Here is a 17,366-nt window from a genome sequence, read left to right on the forward strand (position 1 = left end):
ATAAGTTTAATCATGACCTTAAGAGTTAAAAATTATACCTGTGTCAGGGTTAAAATTATTTTTGGTATGACTGATGGCTATGGTATTTGTTAGACGAATGTAAGAGATAAGGTAGACACCGTGTCTTCAGGATTTTTTGAAAATCGTTAAGAAACTTGTGACTAAGCGGATATGTATGTTGGGATTATACTAAGTACTAACTAATACTACTTCTGTTGCGTAAGCTGAAATTTTTTTTAAGTTTATGAGATAAGCGTTCATACAAAAATTTTAGGTGAAATAAAAACAAAAGGGAATTATTTATGTTCAACATAGGTTACCAAGGAATTAATGTTAAGGTTTTTATCGAGTAAGAAATCCAAAATTGTGATGTGGGGATTCTAGAGCTCTATGGGCTATAAGCGAAGTTGATTTTTTAGAGTTAGCCTAATGCTACAATGAGATAATTTATTAAGTTTTATACGCTAGAATTAATTAAGCATTAAGAATACGTAAGAATGCGATATTCGTTCTAATGAGGAAAGTTCAAGGGTCTTAGGCCTTAACTATATTGTAATTGAGAAAGAAATAGTTTAAGAATGTAATTGATACTAGAATGATTTTATTGTTAAGGTAGAAGATCGATATTGCCTATCTTGGGTTTTATGGACTTGCATTACTCGAATTTAAGATTTGCAACAATTTTATATTTGGGGTAGATTTGTAAATAGTTAAGTTACGTAAGTTTGGTATCGTAAGATAAAGAGTCGATTCAATGATCTTAGGCTAATTTTGTTATGGGGTTAAGATAAAGTTTAACTTTTAAGTGTATCATCGGGGATAGCAGTCGGTCATTAAATTTTAAGGCTAAGGTTTCCTAAGTTGAACTACCTAAATACTAATGTAATAGGACGCTGGACATTATGGGTGTTTTATAAGAAAAGTAAAGTGCGATAGGTTGGGCATCACATCTAGTATGAGGAATTGCGAGATAAGCCAAATTCGAAGTCTTAGTGGGATAGAACTAAGTCACCATAAGTCGTTTTAAGTTGAGATTTGCAACAAGGATGTTGAAGGCAATTTTAATTAGGATTGAGGAGACGTAAGGACAATTTAGCACTTATTTTATCATAGTAGTGCAGCGGAAGCGTAAATTATTGGGATACAAGAATTAAGAGTCTAAACTTTTGGTTATCGAGGGTAAGCAAATTTCGGGGACGAAATTCAATTTAAGGGGGGTAGATTGTAACATCCCGAAAATCTGAAAGTCCAAGTGAACCACATGCATGCAAGTTATTAAATTTCCCTGGCATTTTATTTAATTGTTTTAAAAAGCATTAAATGCATGTTTATTTTATTAATTTGTGTTTAACTATTTTTATGTATTATTATGGATAATTACTGCATGATAGGATTTATTTCATGAAATTTTAAATGTTCATGCATTAAAGATTTTTAAGTTGCATTTCACGCTCGAACGAGTAACGGAGACCGGAGAATTTTCAGGAAAATTATTTTATTAAATGATTAATTTTTATTAATTAATATAAGGTGTTTTTAAGGGTGTTTTTCAAAAATGAGATTTTATTGAGTATTTTTACCCACAAGATTTTATTTTTAACGGTACGCAAATTCTATCGAATCGGGGGACGTTTTGAGTGTTCGGCTAATGTTTTAAAAATCTTTCCTTTTCGGGAGTGCGTTTGAATTTAATGGGTCTAATTTTAATTTTAATGGGCCTAAATATCTTTTAAACCTTTAAAATAACATTTAGGGCCATTAGTGGTTAGTTAACCATTTTTTTTATTATATAATATAACCTAAACCACTCTTTAACCTAAACTAATTCCCCCACCAGCCGACACCCATCTTTCAGACACCACTTTCTCGATTTTCTCAACAGCAACCTCAAGGAAATTATCGGCCACCTCCCTTCTTTACATTAGAAGCTCTCCCGGTGTCTCCCTCCTCTTGTGTGGTTTATCAATCATCAAGGCATGCCATGTACTCTCTTTTCTGCGTCATACATGCTAAATAATTGCTGATATATGTGTTACATGCTCAAGAATTTCGATCCAGCATATAGCATGGTAGGGTCTCGGTTTTTGTTCAATAATTGCATTTCTCATTACCTACTCACGATTTTTATGTTGCTGTGCAAGGGGACTGTCGGTTGCTGGTGGTAAGGGCTGAGACAAGTAATGGTATAGAGGGAAATAGAGCTGGAGTCGGTGTTGGTTGAAGCTTAGTGTAGAGCGAGTGTGGCGACTCCGTTTGGTTTTGGTTTTGGTTTTGGGGAAGATTGCATGCAAGGGTCCGACCAGCGGTGCAAGGACTCAACCGTGCCATGGACCAGACCCTGGTGGGTCTGAGACAGGGCCTGGAAGGGCTCGGCACCTGCTGGAACAGCCCCCAAACGCGATCGAGTGATAGGTGAGGAAATGGTCGCGGATGTGCTCCTTGGTGTCTAGCGGTCGTGGGCTTAGTGCAGCTTGCATGGGCTGGGGCCGTGGGTCTAGTGTGTCCATAGGAGTCCTAGTATGGTCAAGGGGAAGCCGTGCCATGGCTGGTTCATCGGGTCTAGGCTAGGAACGAAATAAAATGAGGGTTAGTGCACTAAGTAGAGGCGCACAGATTCTGAAATTTCCAGCAGCGTACCAGCAAGGTTTTTAAGGTTCTAAGGGTTTTGAATTGGGTGGATTCATGTCTGGTATGGTGTTGTTAAGTCGTGTTTTAAGTTTGGTAAAATTCGGTAAAGTTTTGAGTCGATTCGGATTAAAATCAGGACCACGGTCTAAGTTTTAAAACGAATCGGTTAAGTTATGAATTGAGCTCGATTTTACGTCTACGAATGCTTTTAAATATGTTTTGGGACATTTTAAGGAGTTTGGTAAGCTTCGGGTCAATTTTCGAGGTCTAGGGGTGAAACGATAATTTTTGGGTTCCCAGGGGCAAAATGGTAATTTTGCACCCGGGGTGAGGTTTTGGTCCTGGCAGCGTCCTGAGCACAAAATTATGATATTTTAAATGTTTATATATCATGTTTACGATTTTGACGTAATTATGATAAATACGGTGCATGCTTGGTTTAAAAGAAAAATTATGTATATGCATGCTTTTATTAAGTGATGAATATGATGACACGTTTTGAAGGAAGTGATTTAGTTGTGACTGACACGATGACACGATGCTATGATTGGAGATATCGTGAGGGAAAAGGCCCCAGAGGGAGCCCGTTTACGGGAGAAGGCCCCAGAGGGAGCCCGACGATCGTATTTCCATTGACATGATATGATGACATGATAGGCTCGGGCTCAGTTGACGGGTGAGAGTGTCGCTGATGTCCCCCGCCGCCGGGTACTGCGGTTACACGTAGATGGATCCATCGACTGACATGATGATACGAAAGTCACAGCTAATGAACGGAATTCAAATTAAGATTTTAACACGTATATGCTGATACGATGATACATGCTATTACCATGTTTTGACAGGTCACAGTTACGCATACGATATGATAACATGATGAGACATGTTTTGACACGGTTACGATTTTACACGACACGCTTATGTTCATGTTTTTAAGCTCATGAAATGTATTTTGATTATGCTATTTTTCACTGCTGTGTGCTACGTATATGTACTTGTTATTACTGGTACAGGTGTGTTGAGTCTTTAGACTCACTAGGCATGTGTGATGCAGGTGATCATTTTGATCTGGGGACCGGAGGTGCCGAAGACTGAGTAGGCGGGCGGGATGTGCGGTGACACGACCCGAGGACCATTATTTTTCCGCATATTGATTCACGTGTTTTGAGAGGAGTTGCACATTTTTATATGTTAATGATATTACAAGTTTTACACGTTTACATTGATTTAGGATGACGTTAGTTATTTTTAAACTGCATTATTCTTGTTGGCAAATAAATACAATTATTTTAAATGTTATTTTGTAATTGCAAGAAAAAAAAAATATTTCTGCACTTTTAAACGTTAGACGTTTCAGATATACTCAAAGGCAAGGAATTGACTGTGAGGAAACTTTTTCACCAGTTGCTATGTTTAAGTCCATTAGAATACTACTAGCCATAACAGCATGGTATGACTATGAGATATGTAAAATGGATGTAAAGACTGTATTCCTCAATGGAGACATAAAAGAAGAAATTTATATGTCTCAACCTGAGGGATACACATCAGTAGGATGTTAGCATAAGGTATGCAAACTTCAAAGATCAATTTATGGTCTGAAGCAGGCGTCAAGGAGTTGGAACCTCAGATTTGATAGCACTATCAAAGATTTTGGTTTTGCTAAGAATCCTGAGGAACTGTGTGTGTACAAGAAAGTTAGTGGGAGTGCAGTGACATTCCTAGTACTTTATGTTGATGATATCCTGTTCATTGGGAATGATGTAGGATTACTGCAATCAACTAAAGTATGGTTAGCTAGTAAATTCTCCATGAAAGACATGGGTGAAGTATCCTACTTATTGGGAATACAAATCTATAGAGATAGATCAAAGGGGATGTTCGGACTCACCCAAGCCACCTATATCAATACCATTATAAAACGATTCTCTATGGAAGAGTTCAAGAGAGGATACTTACCAATGTGTCATGGTATTTGAAACACCCCACTTAAAATTATTTTAAAATGAAATATAACTTGACATCAGCGGAAGCATTTATCGTAAAGAAAATATACTTTATATCCATTGTAACCATTTTCATAAAATACAAACCAAACAATACATAAATTCAATACATCATAAATCAAATACCCAATACATATAATAAAATACATGATATTTTTTAAAACTTTAAATGTTCAACTCACACCAATAAAACATTAACATAACCAAATAAAAGTTGTTCCATTTTCAATAGCTATATGACTTCTTCTCCTTGGACAATCTGCTTCAAATCTTTTTATTACCTGCATCACATGAAATAACTGGAATGAGATAAAACTCAGTAAGTAGAGAACTTTACATAACAAATACATATTTATATGGCTTGGCTTGAAATATCTCAATGGCAATAAACGTGAACAATACCATCTTCAATGAACAATAATGAAATAATAATATAGATGGTATACCATAGCATGAATATGGAACAATAGCTCAATGATCTATAATCTGTGAATGTTATCTCTGTTAATATATATAAATATATATCGGACTGTGAGAGATAACCATGAAATGAAATGATAGTCTGTAACTTGTAATCTGTGACCTGTGAATATTATCTCTGTTGATATATATAAATATATATCGGACTGTGAGAGATAATCTATGTATAGCATCTCTGTGATATATGAAAATATATACCAGGCTGTGAGAGATACTCTTCATGTGATTGGCCAATGACATGCATGAATTACTATCATTTCTTGGATTGGAACATATGGAATTCATTGGAACAATTCATCAAACACTTGATATGCACAAAGGATTGTAGCATATGAAATTCATTGGGACAATTCATCAAACACTTGATAGGCACAATAGTTTGCTAGCTTCTTTATCAATGAAATCAATGGAATTCTTGGATCTTTGAATATATAACAATGAATATGGCATAATATAACCATAAAAGAAGCTAGACATCAATAAACATGGCTTGGATACATATATATATCATGTGAGCACAAGAGATAGCTTCTACTTACAACCCAATCAACACTTGGTTGCAAAGATGACCTCAAAAGAATCCCTACAACAATAAACACCATAAAAACTATGAATTAACATAATATATACTTAGATCCATGAAGTCAACGTATCCATCCAACCCAACAATTCTTCACAAAACCCATAAATAATTAAGATCTTACCTTGAAGCTAGCACCTAGACTAGGAGATGCTAAGGTTCCCTCAAAAATCCTTGAACTTGATGAAGATTTGGTAGAGAGAATTTTGGTGAAGAAGATGAGAAGGAAACGTATGAGAGAGAAATGAGAGATGAAGGAATGAAGATATTTCTCAATACCAAGCATAAAAATCAATTCCCAAGCTTAAAATCGCATTTTGGAACCACACTTTTCGGCCAAATATATGAAGCGCCGCACCCGCGCGCCTCCTTGCAGCGCGGGTGCGGGCGCTGCCCGCACAGGCAGCGCACCAGTGCTGCCTAAGGCAGCGCGGGTGCGCTGCTGTCTCGGCACAGGCAGCGCGGGTGCGCTGCTGCATCGACAGGCAGCGCCCCTGCGCTGCCTATGGCAGCGCGGGTGTGCTGCTGCGCTGCACCGCACAGCGACGCCCGACCCGAACTCCTAAAAATGACTTTTCTTGAATTAATATCCAACCTTTTCTTATTCCACTCAATTATTATGAATTTTAACAACCAAACTCCTTCTAAAAATCAAGCATAAAACTATCACCAAAACTTGACCATTCCCATATTCATCCACAACTAGGCCCCTATAATTTCTCTAACAACATGAACTATAAACAACACTAAAACTTGACCATATCAATATATGAATATCCCATAATCATAACACATGAAATCACTGATCAATGAACAATAAAACTTGGGATATTACAATCTCCCCTCCTTATAAAAATTTCTTCCCCGAAATTACCTATTAACGAATAGATTAGGATAACGTTGCTTCTTCTCCTCTTCAGGTTCCCACGTGGCCTCTTCAATCACTTGATTTCTCCAAAGAACCTTGACAATGCCAATTTCTTTGTTCCTTAACACCTTAACCTTATGATCAAGAATTTGAACCGGTTTTTCATCATAGCTTAGGTTAGGCAAAAGTTCCAATGACTCGTACCGAAGAACATGAGATGGATTAGCAATATACTTACGAAGCATGGATACATGAAATATATTATGAACTCGGTCCAAGTCCGGTGGCAAAGCAAGACGATAGGCTCGCTCTCCAATCTTATTTAGAATTTCAAATGGTCCAATGTATCGAGGACTTAACTTACCTTTCTTGCCAAATCTCATAACTCCTTTGAGAGGAGCTATCTTGATAAAAACATGATCACCAACCTCGAATGCCAAAGGCCGTCTTCTAACATCGGCATAACTTTTCTGTCTAGATTGGTGCAATCATAATCCTTGACAAGTTCTAACCATCTCCGCTGCCGCATATTCAATTCTTTCTGTGAAAACAAATAACTCAAACTTTTGTGATCCGTAAAAATTTCACATTTCTCGCCATAAAGATAGTGTCGCCAAATTTTTAACGCAAACACCACAGCTGCTAACTCCAAATCATGAGTAGGATAATTTTTCTCGTAATCCTTCAACTGACGAGAAGCATAAGCTATCACTTTTCCATGCTGCATCAGTACAGCACCTAACCCCAGTTTTGAAGCATCTGAATAGACAACAAAATCTTCAATACCACAAGGAAGTACTAACACAGGGGCAGAAGTCAACTTATCTTTCAACTCTTGAAATACTTGTTGACATGCTATAGTCCACTCAAACTTGACTGACTTACGAGTTAAACTCGTCAATGGCAATGCTATCTTTGAGAAGTTCTCTATAAATCTTCGATAATATCCTGCTAAACCCAGAAAACTTCTCACCTCTGAAACTGTCCTTGGAATGGACCATTGCTTAATAGACTCAATCTTAGAAGGATCTACAGAGATTCCTTCCTTAGAAACAATATGTCCCAAAAATGCCACTTGTTCTAACCAAAATTCACATTTCTTAAACTTTGCATATAATTGTTTTTCCCTCAACAATTTCAACACAATCCTCAAATGATCTCTATGAAGTTCTCGTGTCTTAGAATAAATCAAAATGTCATCGATAAAAACAATGACAAATGTATCCAAATACGGCGTAAAGACACGATTCATTAAATCCATAAACACTGAAGGAGCATTGGTTAATCCAAAAGACATCACCAAAAATTCATAATGTCCATACCTTGTTCTAAAAGCAGTCTTTGGTATATCCTCATTTCTCACCTTTAATTGATGATATCCAGACCGAAGATCAATCTTCGAGAACACTGTTGCTCCTTGCAATTGATCAAAAAGATCATCTATCCTTGGCAAAGGATATTTATTCTTAATAGTTACCTTGTTCAGTTCCCGATAGTCAATACATAATCGCAATGATCCATCCTTCTTTTTCACGAATAACACTGGAGCTCCCCAAGGTGAGAAACTAGGACGGATGAAACCTTTATCTAATAACTCCTGCAATTGATTCTTTAATTCTTTCATTTCAGTAGGAGCCAATCTGTATGGAGCCTTAGAAATTGGGGCTGTACCTGGAATTAAATCAATAACAAACTCTACTTCTCGATCAGGTGGTAATCCAGGTACATCCTCCTCAAATACATCAGGATAATCCTGAACCACGTCAATGTCCTGTAATTGTATTCTACTTTCCTTTCTTGTATCCAAAACTGAAGCTAAGTAACCAACACAGTCCTTGTGCAACAATTTAGTGGCTTGAAGACAAGAAATAATAGGGATACTTAATGAAGAGATAACACCAACAAATAAATCCTTCTCATAATCATCTGCTAAAAATTGTACTGTCTTGCTAACACAGTTAATCACAGCACGATAAGCAGACAACCAATCCATACCCAATATCACATCAAATGCAATCATTGGAATTACAATTAAATCTGCATACAACAATCTTGATCCCATCAACACTGGACAAGCCTTAAATATACTATTTGTCCAAATTTCTTCTCCAGAAGGCAACACAATATTAAATTCAACAGGCACCACAGCAGGTTTAACAGATATAGTATGCATAAACTCCTCAGATATAAAAGAATGTGTTGCACCAGTATCGATTAAGGTAAGTGCTTCTTTACCCAAAATGAAAATATTACCTGATATGACTGAAGCATCAGGATTTGCACCCTCTTTTGTGATCGTAAAGATTCTGCCCTGAACTTTTCCTTTTCCCACCGCAAGAGGACAATTATATACTGTGTGTCCCATTTCCTTACATCTGTAGCAACGACCACTTCCGATTAAACATTCTCCCTTGTGTGGCTTTCCACACTTGGGACACAATGGTCGTTCACTATCTGTAGGAGGCAAAGGAAGCCTACTACGCTGCTCCATCTTACCTTTGCCTTTATAACCTCCTCGAACATTTACACTTGAACCCTGACCTTTAGCTTGAAAAACTTGTCTCCTCAACTGCCTTTCCTTCTCTATCTCTTGCTCATCGTGTTCAGCAAGTAAGGCTCTTTCCACAATTTCTTGATATGTCACCACCTTGGACATATGCACATCCCTTATAATTTCGGGCTTCAACCCACGAAGAAAATGTTCACCTTTATCCTTGTCATTCTCAGCAATAAACGGAACAAATACACAACCTTCTTCAAATTTCAGTATGTACTCAGCTACAGACAAAGAAGCCTGTCTTAACTCAAGAAATTCTTTCACCTTCTTGGCCTTAATTTCCCTTGAAAAATATTTGGCTTGAAATAAATCTTTAAACTCGTTCCACTTCAGTTCTTCAACATTAACAGTCACTTTGGTGGCTTCCCACCAAATACGAACAGCCTTGACCAACATAAACACAGAACAACTAACCTTCTCTTGATCAGTGAATTTCAAATAGTTGAAGATGGCTTCCAAAGCTTTAACCCATTCTAGAGCTACTAATGGATCAGGACCACCAATAAATTCAGGAGGGTTCATCCGCCTGAAACGATCATAAGCACCATTTTCAGAACTGTTTGTCGTGCCTTGGACTCGTTCTTGAACTTGACCTTGAATCGTCGATTGCATAGTCAATAACTGTTGAATCTGTTCACCATGAACCTTAGCTTGCTCTTGCAATAACTTAGTAAATTCATCTACTACTCGTGTAGTCTTGTCTATGGGAGGGGTACTATCATCCCCTTATACATTCTTACGCTTGGGAGGCATTTCCTATACATATGCTCACGTTAACATGGATAGGATGAAAGAATACATCAATGGCAATGAAAAAGAATCAAATGTCAATGTTAAAATCAATAGATGCAGGATTGAAAACATACCAGATTGTCCTAGGCAGAAGAAGTCATATATGGTCCAAAGAACATTGCTCTGATACCAATTGAAACACCCCACTTAAAATTATTTTAAAATGAAATATAACTTGACATCAGCGGAAGCATTTATCGTAAAGAAAATATACTTTATATCCATTGTAACCATTTTCATAAAATACAAACCAAACAATACATAAATTCAATACATCATAAATCAAATACCCACAATACATATAATAAAATACATGATATTTTTTAAAACTTTAAATGTTCAACTCACACCAATAAAACATTAACATAACCAAATAAAAGTTGTTCCATTTTCAATAGCTATATGACTTCTTCTCCTTGGACAATCTGCTTCAAATCTTTTTATTACCTGCATCACATGAAATAACTGGAATGAGATAAAACTCAGTAAGTAGAGAACTTTACATAACAAATACATATTTATATGGCTTGGCTTGAAATATCTCAATGGCAATAAACATGAACAATACCATCTTCAATGAACAATAATGAAAGAATAATATAGATGGTATACCATAGCATGAATATGGAACAATAGCTCAATGATCTATAATCTGTGAATGTTATCTCTGTTAATATATATAAATATATATCGGACTGTGAGAGATAACCATGAAATGAAATGATAGTCTGTAACTTGTAATCTGTGACCTGTGAATATTATCTCTGTTGATATATATAAATATATATCGGACTGTGAGAGATAATCTATGTATAGCATCTCTGTGATATATGAAAATATATACCAGGCTGTGAGAGATACTCTTCATGTGATTGGCCAATGACATGCATGAATTACTATCATTTCTTGGATTGGAACATATGGAATTCATTGGAACAATTCATCAAACACTTGATATGCACAAAGGATTGTAGCATATGAAATTCATTGGGACAATTCATCAAACACTTGATAGGCACAATAGTTTGCTAGCTTCTTTATCAATGAAATCAATGGAATTCTTGGATCTTTGAATATATAACAATGAATATGGCATAATATAACCATAAAAGAAGCTAGACATCAATAAACATGGCTTGGATACATATATATATCATGTGAGCACAAGAAATAGCTTCTACTTACAACCCAATCAACACTTGGTTGCAAAGATGACCTCAAAAGAATCCCTACAACAATAAACACCATAAAAACTATGAATTAACATAATATATACTTAGATCCATGAAGTCAACGTATCCATCCAACCCAACAATTCTTCACAAAACCCATAAATAATTAAGATCTTACCTTGAAGCTAGCACCTAGACTAGGAGATGCTAAGGTTCCCTCAAAAATCCTTGAACTTGATGAAGATTTGGTAGAGAGAATTTTGGTGAAGAAGATGAGAAGGAAACGTATGAGAGAGAAATGAGAGATGAAGGAATGAAGTTATTTCTCAATACCAAGCATAAAAATCAATTCCCAAGCTTAAAATCGCATTTTGGAACCACACTTTTCGGCCAAATATATGAAGCGCCGCACCCGCGCGCCTCCTTGCAGCGCGGGTGCGGGCGCTGCCCGCACAGGCAGCGTACCAACGCTGCTGTCTCGGCACAGGCAGCGCACCAGCGCTGCTGCATCGGCAGGCAGCGCCCCTGCGCTGCCTATGGCAGCGCGGGTGCGCTGCTGCGCTGCACCGCACAGCGACGCCCGACCCGAACTCTTAAAAATGACTTTTCTTGAATTAATATCCAACCTTTTCTTATTCCACTCAATTATTATGAATTTTAACAACCAAACTCCTTCTAAAAATCAAGCATAAAACTATCACCAAAACTTGACCATTCCCATATTCATCAACAACTAGGCCCCTATAATTTCTCTAACAACATGAACTATAAACAACACTAAAAGTTGACCATATCAATATATGAATATCCCATAATCATAACACATGAAATCACTGATCAATGAACAATAAAACTTGGGATATTACAATCTCCCCTCCTTATAAAAATTTCGTCCCCGAAATTACCTATTAACGAATAGATTAGGATAACGTTGCTTCATCTCCTCTTCAGGTTCCCACGTGGCCTCTTCAATCACTTGATTTCTCCAAAGAACCTTGACAATGCCAATTTCTTTGTTTCTTAACACCTTAACCTTACGATCAAGAATTTGAACCGGCTTTTCATCATAGCTTAGGTTAGGCAAAAGTTCCAATGACTCGTACCGAAGAACATGAGATGGATTAGCAATATACTTACGAAGCATGGATACATGAAATATATTATGAACTCGGTCCAAGTCCGGTGGCAAAGCAAGACGATAGGCTCGCTCTCCAATCTTATTTAGAATTTCAAATGGTCCAATGTATCGAGGACTTAACTTACCTTTCTTGCCAAATCTCATAACTCCTTTGAGAGGAGCTATCTTGATAAAAACATGATCACCAACCTCGAATGCCAAAGGCCGTCTTCTAACATCGGCATAACTTTTCTGTCTAGATTGAGCTGTCTTCAATCTTTCTTGAATTAACGCCACAACATCTGCTGTTTGTTGAACCAACTCAGGGCCCAACATCTTTCTTTCACCTACCTCTTCCCAATACAAAGGAGATCTACACTTTCTTCCATATAAGGCTTCATAAGGTGCTAAGCCAATGGAAGACTGATAACTATTATTATACGTGAATTCAACCAATGGCAACTTGGAATCCCAACTCCCAGGGAAATCAATTGTGCAAGCTCTTAACATATCCTCAAGAATTTGAATTACTCTTTCTGATTGTCCATCGCTTTGAGGATGGTAGGCGGTGCTAAAGGCTAACTTCGTGCCCAAAGCTCGATGTAAACTTTTCCAAAACTCTAATGTAAATCTTGGATCACGATCTGACACTATAGATACCGGTATACCATGAAGTCTCACAATTTCTTGAATATATACCTCGGCATATTGATTCATAGAATATGTTGTCTTGACAGGAAGAAAATGCGATGACTTGGTCAATCGATCTACAATCACCCAAATAGAATTGAAACCTTTCTGAGTCCTTGGCAATCCAACCACAAAATCCATTGTGATGTGTTCCCATTTCCATTGCGGTATAGGCAAAGATTTCAATAATCCCGCCGGTCTTTGGTGTTCAATCTTAACCTGCTGACAGGTTAGACATTCAGAAACAAATACTGTAATATCTTTCTTCATACCTGGCCACCAATAAAGACGTCGAAGATCTTGGTACATCTTAGTACCACCAGGATGTACAGAGTATGGCGCCGTGTGAGCTTCTATGAGTACCTCTCTTCGTATGTTATCACCAATAGGAACACATATTTTACCTCGAAAGGTCATCAAACCATCACGATTCAATCCAAATTCAGAAACTCCTGTTAATTCATTACTCCTTTTTAACTTCAATAACTGAACATCGGACTGTTGTTCTTTCAAAATTCGATCAAACAAAGTTGAGCGGAGAACTAATGTAGATAATCGAGCCACTGCCCCTGAAGATACCAAATTTATCTCATTCCTTTGCAAATCAAGGAACAAAGGTTTAGAAATCATAGCATTCAATTCTGAACTTGACTTGCGACTCAAAGCATCTGCAACCACATTAGCTTTACCAGGATGATAGCTAATGGTGCAATCATAATCCTTGACAAGTTCTAACCATCTCCGCTGCCGCATATTCAATTCTTTCTGTGAAAACAAATAACTCAAACTTTTGTGATCCGTAAAAATTTCACATTTCTCGCCATAAAGATAGTGTCGCCAAATTTTTAACGCAAACACCACAGCTGCTAACTCCAAATCATGAGTAGGATAATTTTTCTCGTAATCCTTCAACTGACGAGAAGCATAAGCTATCACTTTTCCATGCTGCATCAGTACAGCACCTAACCCCAGTTTTGAAGCATCTGAATAGACAACAAAATCTTCAATACCACAAGGAAGTACTAACACAGGGGCAGAAGTCAACTTATCTTTCAACTCTTGAAATGCTTGTTGACATGCTATAGTCCACTCAAACTTGACTGACTTACGAGTTAAACTCGTCAATGGCAATGCTATCTTTGAGAAGTTCTCTATAAATCTTCGATAATATCCTGCTAAACCCAGAAAACTTCTCACCTCTGAAACTGTCCTTGGAATGGACCATTGCTTAATAGACTCAATCTTAGAAGGATCTACAGAGATTCCTTCCTTAGAAACAATATGTCCCAAAAATGCCACTTGTTCTAACCAAAATTCACATTTCTTAAACTTTGCATATAATTGTTTTTCCCTCAACAATTTCAACACAATCCTCAAATGATCTCTATGAAGTTCTCGTGTTTTAGAATAAATCAAAATGTCATCGATAAAAACAATGACAAATGTATCCAAATACGGCGTAAAGACACGATTCATTAAATCCATAAACACTGAAGGAGCATTGGTTAATCCAAAAGACATCACCAAAAATTCATAATGTCCATACCTTGTTCTAAAAGCAGTCTTTGGTATATCCTCATTTCTCACCTTTAATTGATGATATCCAGACCGAAGATCAATCTTCGAGAACACTGTTGCTCCTTGCAATTGATCAAAAAGATCATCTATCCTTGGCAAAGGATATTTATTCTTAATAGTTACCTTGTTCAGTTCCCGATAGTCAATACATAATCGCAATGATCCATCCTTCTTTTTCACGAATAACACTGGAGCTCCCCAAGGTGAGAAACTAGGACGGATGAAACCTTTATCTAATAACTCCTGCAATTGATTCTTTAATTCTTTCATTTCAGTAGGAGCCAATCTGTATGGAGCCTTAGAAATTGGGGCTGTACCTGGAATTAAATCAATAACAAACTCTACTTCTCGATCAGGTGGTAATCCAGGTACATCCTCCTCAAATACATCAGGATAATCCTGAACCACGTCAATGTCCTGTAATTGTATTCTACTTTCCTTTCTTGTATCCAAAACTGAAGCTAAGTAACCAACACAGTCCTTGTGCAACAATTTAGTGGCTTGAAGACAAGAAATAATAGGGATACTTAATGAAGAGATAACACCAACAAATAAATCCTTCTCATAATCATCTGCTAAAAATTGTACTGTCTTGCTAACACAGTTAATCACAGCACGATAAGCAGACAACCAATCCATACCCAATATCACATCAAATGCAATCATTGGAATTACAATTAAATCTGCATACAACAATCTTGATCCCATCAACACTGGACAAGCCTTAAATATACTATTTGTCCAAATTTCTTCTCCAGAAGGCAACACAATATTAAATTCAACAGGCACCACAGCAGGTTTAACAGATATAGTATGCATAAACTCCTCAGATATAAAAGAATGTGTTGCACCAGTATCGATTAAGGTAAGTGCTTCTTTACCCAAAATGAAAATATTACCTGATATGACTGAAGCATCAGGATTTGCACCCTCTTTTGTGATCGTAAAGATTCTGCCCTGAACTTTTCCTTTTCCCACCGCAAGAGGACAATTATATACTGTGTGTCCCATTTCCTTACATCTGTAGCAACGACCACTTCCGATTAAACATTCTCCCTTGTGTGGCTTTCCACACTTGGGACACAATGGTCGTTCACTATCTGTAGGAGGCAAAGGAAGCCTACTACGCTGCTCCATCTTACCTTTGCCTTTATAACCTCCTCGAACATTTACACTTGAACCCTGACCTTTAGCTTGAAAAACTTGTCTCCTCAACTGCCTTTCCTTCTCTATCTCTTGCTCATCGTGTTCAGCAAGTAAGGCTCTTTCCACAATTTCTTGATATGTCACCACCTTGGACATATGCACATCCCTTATAATTTCGGCCTTCAACCCACGAAGAAAATGTTCACCTTTAACCTTGTCATTCTCAGCAATAAACGGAACAAATACACAACCTTCTTCAAATTTCAGTATGTACTCAGCTACAGACAAAGAAGCCTGTCTTAACTCAAGAAATTCTTTCACCTTCTTGGCCTTAATTTCCCTTGAAAAATATTTGGCTTGAAATAAATCTTTAAACTCGTTCCACTTCAGTTCTTCAACATTAACAGTCACTTTGGTGGCTTCCCACCAAATACGAGCAGCCTTGACCAACATAAACACAGAACAACTAACCTTCTCTTGATCAGTGAATTTCAAATAGTTGAAGATGGCTTCCAAAGCTTTAACCCATTCTAGAGCTACTAATGGATCAGGACCACCAATAAATTCAGGAGGGTTCATCCGCCTGAAACGATCATAAGCACCATTTTCAGAACTGTTTGTCGTGCCTTGGACTCGTTCTTGAACTTGACCTTGAATCGTCGATTGCATAGTCAATAACTGTTGAATATGTTCACCATGAACCTTAGCTTGCTCTTGCAATAACTTAGTAAATTCATCTACTACTCGTGTAGTCTTGTCTATGGGAGGGGTACTATCATCCCCTTCAACATTCTTACGCTTGGGAGGTATTTCCTATACATATGCTCACGTTAACATGGATAGGATGAAAGAATACATCAATGGCAATGAAATAGAATCAAATGTCAATGTTAAAATCAATAGATGCAGGATTGAAAACATACCAGATTGTCCTAGGCAGAAGAAGTCATATATGGTCCAAAGAACATTGCTCTGATACCAATTGAAACACCCTACTTAAAATTATTTTAAAATGAAATATAACTTGACATCAGCGGAAGCATTTATCGTAAAGAAAATATACTTTATATCCATTGTAACCATTTTCATAAAATACAAATCAAACAATACATAAATTCAATACATCATAAATCAAATACCCACAATACATATAATAAAATACATGATATTTTTTAAAACTTTAAATGTTCAACTCACACCAATAAAACATTAACATAACCAAATAAAAGTTGTTCCATTTTCAATAGCTATATGACTTCTTCTCCTTGGACAATCTGCTTCAAATCTTTTTATTACCTGCATCACATGAAATAACTGGAATGAGATAAAACTCAGTAAGTAGAGAACTTTACATAACAAATACATATTTATATGGCTTGGCTTGAAATATCTCAATGGCAATAAACGTGAACAATACCATCTTCAATGAACAATAATGAAATAATAATATAGATGGTATACCATAGCATGAATATGGAACAATAGCTCAATGATCTATAATCTGTGAATGTTATCTCTGTTAATATATATAAATATATATCGGACTGTGAGAGATAACCATGAAATGAAATGATAGTCTGTAACTTGTAATCTGTGACCTGTGAATATTATCTCTGTTGATATATATAAATATATATCGGACTGTGAGAGATAATCTATGTATAGCATCTCTGTGATATATGAAAATATATACCAGGCTGTGAGAGATACTCTTCATGTGATTGGCCAATGACATGCATGAATTACTATCAT

General features: G+C 36.8%; 2 protein-coding genes across 2 annotated transcripts; both read right to left on the reverse strand.

The window, feature by feature from the left end:
- Nucleotides 1–6,564: 6,564 nt before the first annotated feature.
- Nucleotides 6,565–9,731, reverse strand: LOC140805911 (uncharacterized). Its single transcript, XM_073162279.1, has 3 exons — nucleotides 8,144–9,731; nucleotides 7,275–7,339; nucleotides 6,565–6,966 (listed from the first exon to the last, which is right to left on the reverse strand). The coding sequence occupies exons 1-3, from the start codon at nucleotides 9,729–9,731 to the stop codon at nucleotides 6,565–6,567; spliced, it is 2,055 nt and encodes a 684-aa protein (XP_073018380.1).
- Nucleotides 9,732–11,984: 2,253 nt separating this feature from the next.
- LOC140805916 (uncharacterized) lies at nucleotides 11,985–16,916 on the reverse strand. The gene is made up of 5 exons (XM_073162291.1): nucleotides 16,911–16,916; nucleotides 14,696–16,427; nucleotides 13,808–14,095; nucleotides 13,163–13,558; nucleotides 11,985–12,505 (listed from the first exon to the last, which is right to left on the reverse strand). The coding sequence occupies exons 1-5, from the start codon at nucleotides 16,914–16,916 to the stop codon at nucleotides 11,985–11,987; spliced, it is 2,943 nt and encodes a 980-aa protein (XP_073018392.1).
- Nucleotides 16,917–17,366: the final 450 nt, after the last annotated feature.

The sequence above is a fragment of the Primulina eburnea genome, chromosome 1 (assembly GCF_022965805.1).
Source record: "Primulina eburnea isolate SZY01 chromosome 1, ASM2296580v1, whole genome shotgun sequence".
Taxonomy (NCBI): Eukaryota; Viridiplantae; Streptophyta; class Magnoliopsida; order Lamiales; family Gesneriaceae; genus Primulina; species Primulina eburnea.

What these genes read in the sequence shown, in the direction of transcription:
- LOC140805911 (XM_073162279.1), bottom strand. Translation starts at nt 9,731, where the DNA reads ATGCAATCGACGATTCAAGGTCAAGTTCAAGAACGAGTCCAAGGCACG. An exon ending in GCAGGAGTTATTAGATAAAG is followed by an intron (nt 7,340 to 8,143) that starts GTTTCATCCGTC and finishes GTGGTATTGAAG; the next exon opens with ATTTTGTTGTCTATTCAGAT. An exon ending in TACTGATGCAGCATGGAAAA is followed by an intron (nt 6,967 to 7,274) that starts GTGATAGCTTAT and finishes GTTTTTATCAAG; the next exon opens with ATAGCTCCTCTCAAAGGAGT.
- LOC140805916 (XM_073162291.1), bottom strand. An exon ending in GCAGGAGTTATTAGATAAAG is followed by an intron (nt 14,096 to 14,695) that starts GTTTCATCCGTC and finishes TTCCAAGGACAG; the next exon opens with TTTCAGAGGTGAGAAGTTTT. An exon ending in ACGTCTTTATTGGTGGCCAG is followed by an intron (nt 12,506 to 13,162) that starts GTATGAAGAAAG and finishes TTCAACAAACAG; the next exon opens with CAGATGTTGTGGCGTTAATT.